This window comes from Poecilia mexicana, unplaced genomic scaffold (assembly GCF_051168715.1).
Source record: "Poecilia mexicana isolate PSO_F unplaced genomic scaffold, ASM5116871v1 scaffold_19, whole genome shotgun sequence".
Taxonomy (NCBI): domain Eukaryota; kingdom Metazoa; phylum Chordata; class Actinopteri; order Cyprinodontiformes; family Poeciliidae; genus Poecilia; species Poecilia mexicana.
This window is the reverse complement of record NW_028263388.1, coordinates 13,670,214-13,676,941: the sequence shown is the minus strand read 5'-3', so window position 1 is coordinate 13,676,941 and position 6,728 is coordinate 13,670,214. Positions and strand designations below refer to the sequence as shown.

At 38.3% G+C, this 6,728-nt stretch overlaps 1 protein-coding gene across 1 annotated transcript; it reads right to left on the bottom strand.

The window, feature by feature from the left end:
• Window positions 1–697: 697 nt before the first annotated feature.
• On the bottom strand, window positions 698–6,662 carry LOC106919505 (inactive all-trans-retinol 13,14-reductase). The gene is made up of 11 exons (XM_014989896.2): window positions 5,820–6,662; window positions 4,551–4,733; window positions 3,598–3,839; window positions 3,328–3,523; window positions 3,032–3,229; window positions 2,842–2,961; window positions 2,616–2,754; window positions 2,144–2,253; window positions 1,862–2,028; window positions 1,585–1,744; window positions 698–1,372 (listed from the first exon to the last, which is right to left on the bottom strand). The coding sequence occupies exons 1-11, from the start codon at window positions 5,974–5,976 to the stop codon at window positions 1,206–1,208; spliced, it is 1,839 nt and encodes a 612-aa protein (XP_014845382.2). The 5' UTR covers window positions 5,977–6,662; the 3' UTR covers window positions 698–1,205.
• Between the last annotated feature and the right edge of the window lie 66 nt (window positions 6,663–6,728).

Below are 6,728 nucleotides of genomic sequence, written 5' to 3'. Positions count from 1 at the left end.
AAAGGCTCACTTAGGTAGTATTTACTTTAATTATTTTTTGACATGCATGGCATCAGACATTTATAAGCCCAATTTGACTGAAATATTATAAAAAATCATTAAAATATTTTAGTTCAACGTTAGAATTTTAGCCAAAGAGCTTCTGATTAAATTATTTTCAAAATGTGGTTATGCTATTTTTGTTTGTACCATATAATGTGTACAATATACAGAGCAAAGCCCCAACCTGTGTTTACAAAAAGGTAACAAAAAATATATATATATTTACAACAAAGAAATGTGTTCACCAAACCAAACTGGTCCATAACTTTAATATTGTTTTTTTGTTTGTTTGTTTGTTTGTTTGTTTTTGGTCATTCAAACTCGAGTTTGTTGCTGTTTTACTGATCATCATCCTTCTGCATAACCCTACTGAACTCAAAGTCCCAAGCTGACGGCTCAATGTTATGGTTTATCATTTTTTAGTCACAAAGGAGAACTAATAGTTCAGTCAATCAAAGTTGTTGGTACATTTGGAAAGAGCACTGAGTTCTGTTACTGTTCAAAGAATAATGTATTCTTTTGTCTAATAATGCATTCTAATTGTCTAATCCAAGTCTAACTGTGGATTCTGGGTTGGTAGAGTGCCATTTACATCACCAGCTCTTGCATTTTTGAGAATGTTGTTGTTTTATGTTGACATAAAAAGAGACAAAAATTGTTTGGAATTCTGTTTAATCAAAGTGATGATGCTAACAGTTATCTTCTGCAGGCAAAATATGTCAATATACGGTCATCACCTCTCACATAATTATTATTCAGAATATCTGAACTACCACTTTAAAAGAAAGTTTTATTCCTATTAAAACCAGCCTAAGTTTCAGAAGATAGGTATAAAACATAATTCAATGTCCAAGCTCTTTCATATCATAATAGTTTACAAGTAAGATCCATATCACAACAGAAAATTCATAACATTTTCCATGCAGCTGATCCAATTCTCCATCTTTTCATATCAATATTTCCACACTTAGAGAAAGTGAGAGCGTCTACATATTAATAATAATAATAATAATAATAATAATAATAATTCATCACATTAAACAAAGTACAAATATGAAATCACATCTGCCTCCTCCTACATCAACCTATTGGCAAGTCTTTCTCCACCAAGTTTTCGCACTTTCATTATCATCCTGCGGGGGCGGTAGTGAGCAGCAGTCTCCTTAGAGTTTCTTCTTAGCCAGCTGGGCCAGCTCTCTGGCTTTCTTTCTCTTCAGCTTCTTTTTGAGGATGAGTAGGTTGATGTAGACGATTTGATCCAGCACAGTGGAGGCGCAGAGGAGTCCTCCATGCAGAGCGCCAGCAATCCCACAGCTGAACACATCTTGGCCTGAAAGAAAGAGAGAGAGGAAAAAAGACGCTTTATTTTTCTGCTTTGCTTGTGTATAACAAAGCCTAATATAACAGCAAACCATTCACTGATGAAGTCAGTTCACAGCAAAACTCCCTACACACTGTCTATTTCAGAATGTTACAATTTAAAAAGAGATTTCTCTGTCTGTGACAAATACTCAAAGGAAGAGGCTGGAACATTTTCCACACCTGAGATGTAGAGGTTCTTAACAGGAGTGCTGCTTCTGTTCCTGGCTACAGCCTCAGCATAGAAACGCTCCACGTTGTGTTCGGCAGAGTACATGGCTCCACGCTGAGCACCCAGGTAGTGCATGTTGGTCAGCGGAGTTGCCACATCTTGGAAAACAAGCTGAAGAACAGTTTTTCCAAATTAATGTCAAAAAGATTATGTTGTTTTAAATTACTTGAACGTTCAATTACCCATAAGGAAAATGTTTCTAAATATACATATTTTGACAGATTTTACCTTGTCTTTGATTTTAGGAAACAGAGTACAGGCCCAGTCAAAGAGGTTCTTTGTGAATCTCATTTTGTAGTTGTAGTAGTCATCACCTCTTCTGCGCACGGTAGTGTCCTTCCACTCTTCAAACCATTCATATTTGACCATGGTCAGTATTGTCATACAAGACTTTCCTGGAAGCATAACAGACAGCACGTGTTTGTTATTTTGAGTCAGATTTAAGAACAGAAAAAAGATTCCTGTCGCCATTTTTGGTGTCAAAATCAGGAATGAAGCAACTTTATTTACCTGGATGACGTATATTGCCTTCAGGATCTTTTGCAGATGGTACTGTGATGAACATCATTGGGATGTTATCAGGTGCTTCCTCTTTGCTCAATGCAAAAAAGTCCTCCATCCTACAAAATCGATAATAACATTTTTGATGTTTATTTTACTGACTTACTCAAGGGGGCTGCATACAAATACAGGCCAAACTTTTCAGACTTTGTTGTAGACTTTGAGAGCCACGTCTCCTTTTCTTCCACTTTGCAATTATGCACTACTTTGTGTCAGTCTGTCACAGAGAAGATCCCATTAAAATACATCAAAGTTTGTGGTATGTGACAAAATTTTTAAAAAGTTCACGGGTGAAGGGTATAACGAGTTTCACACTGCAGCACTCTGTGTGACAAAGTTTTCTAGTTTTTCTTTATGCAATAGCACCCTCTTGTGGCAAATACGTTCAAGTCCTATGCCTTATTTGATTTCTTCTACTCACGACTTATCCATGTCGTTGTCTTTGAAGAGCCAGAAATTTGTAGAGACAAGACCCAGGTCCTCTGCAGTTCCATCAAAGCCAGAAAAGATCAACATTGATCCTCTGCCATGTTTCATCATGCTCAGTCTTTCCTGAATATCTACAAAGTGGAACCTTTATAAACAACTTAGAATATCTTTGCAGCCCACCTTTACTTTGGGTCGAAGCAGTTCCTCGGCATACTGACCATGTCTGACGCGAATCTCAGGTGGTAGGAGTTTTTGGAAAGTGGTAAAGACGCCACAGTTTGAAACCACCACAGGTGCGTGGACCTCAACTTCCTCCTGGCCTTTCTTCACCTTCACACCTAACAAACATAGACTGAAAGTAAAGTCTTGACCTTCAGCGAGCGGAAACAATCTGGTTTCACTTCTCACCATAGGCCGCTCCCTTCTCATCAACCAGGATCTGAGAGACAGGAGCTCTGACCAGGCAGCTCCCTCCATATTTCTGAATAGTTCTGATGATGTGGAAGGCGATCTCACTGGCTCCACCTTTTGGGTAGTAGGCACCTCGTTTGTAGTGATGCATCAGGAGGGCGTTGATCAAAATGCTGGATTCCTTTGGAGGCACACCTAAAGGGGACGTGAATAGCATTCTAGGGAGTAAATTTCAAGGACTTATGATTGATATTCCCTTTTAATAAACTTTGAACGCTGACTTTGAGACACACCATAGAAAAAGTAAGAAAAGATGACTTGGAGGTCTTTGTTTTTGGTCAGGGTGTCCATGAAGCCAGTCGCTGGTGTGCCAGATAGACGGAAGACTGGAGAGATGAGATCTGCGATGCCTGACTTCAGCAGAAGCAAAGAGACCCACTGAGGAATCAGCTTCATGGTTGCCAGGTAGTGGGTCTTCTTAGCTGAGAGCTGTTGCAACATGAAAGACATTTATTAGACTCTTTAGAACACTAATTGTTAGATTGCTTTACCATAATCAATACCTTCATGATTTTGAAGAATTTCTCAATGGCCTCTGTCTCGTTTGGAAATTGCTCGATCAGGCGGGCTTTCATTTCATGTTTTCCAGTGAAAATCTTGTACTCCCGCCTCTTATCACCACTGCCGATTTGGACAGTGTCGATATGCGGCTGCAGCTCCTGGAATTCCAGCTGACCCTCAGTGATCTGGTCAAAGGCAATTCGAAGCAGACTGTTTTCATGGACTTGACCGATGTAATGAAGACCTGAAGATGAAGAGTGACAGACAAGGTCCTCAACTAATTTTACTCAAGTGCCAACAAAGAACATGAGAGAAAAAAATTATGCAAAAGAAAAAAATTATGCAAATGGAACTGAATCCTCATCCATTGTACATGAACAGAAAAAATATTTTTTTTTCTAAAGGAAGTTAGAAAAGTGGCAGTTTAAAAATTGTATGACTTAGGGACACCTTAAAACAAACTTATTCTGGTGTTTAGCAGGTTATTATGTTGGGTATATTTGTGTGTTAGAATGTCCTAGTCAAGGTCCAGATATAAACTCAACTGAGAATCTATGGCAAAATTTGAAAACTGAAGTTCACAGATGCTTTTCACCTGATCTGATTGAGGTTGGGAGGCTTTTTAATTTTGCATAGTAGAATGAGCGAAAAACATCTGTTTCTATTCAAAGCACTTGTAGACATACCTCAAATTATTGACAAACTGGGATTGAATACTAATCCACAATTCTGTACTATTTGGTTTTGTCTTGTCCTGTCACCTGGAATCTTAGTGTATTTTACTAAGATTCCAGTAAACACGTTAATTGTATATGTGGCTTTTGAGACATTTTGTATTAAGTTTAATTCTTCTTTTTATGACACAGTTGGAGAACACAGTGACCTGGCTTTCCTTTAATCGACAACCACAATCAGACCTGAAGCTGTTTTGAAATTATATGGAAAGATTCCTTACCAACATCAAACTCAAAGCCCTTCTCTATGTAAGTGTGGCAGCAGCCTCCAGCCTGGTCATGCTGTTCCAGGACCAGAACCTTCTTTCCTGCTTTAGCAAGCGTGGCGGCGGCTGACAGTCCACCGATTCCACTTCCGATTACAATCACATCCAGGTTCTGGGGCACTTTGTCGACACTGAAACCTAGACAGCAACACGCAGGAATGTCTTTAGTTATCAAGTTTTGTTCCACTCTGTAATCTTACAAAAGTGTTGAGATTGACACATCAGTACGAGTTACATAACTGTTTTTCAGAGCGCAGTCTGAAGGTTGGCTTTCAGGTCATAAATACTGAAGATGTGACAATGGCAGCATATGGGGTCCTGTTATCAAAATTTCCAATTTCCGACCTGATTTAGATAAAACACCGATAAATATGTAGTCACACTTTTGCTTATTTAGATATGATCTCCAGTTTGATAAATGGTACGCAAAGAAAGTGTTTATACACATGCGTTGGTTCAAATCCATAGTGGTCATAGCATAAGTAAAACAGTTTCAGGAGAAATAAAAGGGGGAAAAAAATCTAACTCACAGAAAGTATTGGCTGAAAATAAAACTTGCTGCAATTGGAAATAAATTAAGCACCATGGATTTAATCACACTTCTGAAGAAGTCATATTCAGCAAATAAAAATATCCAGGGCTTGTTTGTCAGATTAAAAGTACTTTTGGTTTGCAGTTGGTTTCAGAGGAAGAAAATTAGGCAGCTAGGACATAGCTGATAATTTGTTCAAAGAAATCAAGATCAGACTTCCTATTTGAGGCTCCTGATTGGTTTGAAGGTAACTTGTTTGGTAAAACAGAGTTAAAATCACTTCTGAACAATTTACGAGACTTGTTTTTCCCAAAGCAGGACATCCCTTAAAGCTATACTAACAAAGTTATTCAGTAAATGGGTACATAGTGGTGCAGTGAGCAGAACTGGGCCTGCATGGATTTTACATGTTCTTCCCATTCACTTTGGCTTCCTCATACAATTAAAAAAGCATGACTGTCTCTCTAAGTTCCCACATAGTATTTGCATTTTTTTGTACTGTGTGCCCCTGGGATGAACTGGTGACCTGTCCAAGGTGCACATACCATGGACAGTGGTTTATGACCACTGTAGATGGGTACCAGCCCCCCTCGTGGTTCATAAAATAACATTTTACTTTATATCAGTAGGTCTATTACCAATAAATTTACTGAGAAATATGTTGACATATTCAACATTTGCATTAGCTTTACCTTGTTTGATGACTTTGTCTCTCTTCTTCTGGTCAAACTCACGGGGTGCTGGGGGTCTCACAGACTCCAGGGAGAACGGACTGGGCTTCCCGAATAGGTACCAGTAGGTGCCACCGGCCCATATAACCAACCAGACTAAAAGAATCAGCAACCACATTTTTGAATAAAATGAGATACGCCGACAGAGTCCTCAGCTGTTCTGCACAACAAATGGTTCAGAAGTCTCCTTTTTATTATGCTGCAGTCCAGAGCCAAAGGTCTGGGGACTGATACGAAACACTATCTGCGTTACAAAGAGCAGTAAAGATAAAGCAAAGAAAGACCCACTTATTTATGATTACAAAGCATACACAGACCTTCAATAATAACTGTACAGAGCAATATAAAATAATGTTCACTCTGTTTTTCTGAATGTTTTTCATTAGATTGTCCTTCAGCTTGGCCACATTTTGATAAAGTATTTGATGGATCACATGCAAACATTTCTACTTGTGTTCCCCAAATTCTCCAAACTGGGCAGCAACTCATATGTTTGCTTTTTTTTTTTTTTTTAACAAGCATATTTTTACATTCACATTTACCAGTACAAGAACTAAAACTAATGTTTTCCAGTTTATTTGTTGATTAGCTTAAAAGAATAACTGGAACACTCAAAGAGCACGGAGGAAATCAGAATTGATTAGATAAATCCTTGTGAAATTGCTTTTATCTGATAAGGCAATTAAGATCATTTGCCTCTACAGATGTTTGCAGACTTTATACATGTCATTACAACAGCGCAGCTGATTAGATCAGTGGGTTTCAGAATCCAGGTAATGTCACACATAGACTTTACCCTGAATAACTTGGCAATAAAAGCTTCTCCTATGAAAATTGAGAAAACACAATTCATAAGTAATCCTTCCATAC

Coding starts and splice junctions, on each gene's coding strand:
- LOC106919505 (XM_014989896.2), bottom strand. CDS start 5,976: ATGTGGTTGCTGATTCTTTTAGTCTGGTTGGTTATATGGGCCGGTGGC. Junction 2,962..3,031: donor TGAGAAGGGAGCGGCCTATG/GTGAGAAGTGAA, acceptor TATGTTTGTTAG/GTGTGAAGGTGAAGAAAGGC. Junction 1,745..1,861: donor TTCCTAAAATCAAAGACAAG/GTAAAATCTGTC, acceptor ACTGTTCTTCAG/CTTGTTTTCCAAGATGTGGC.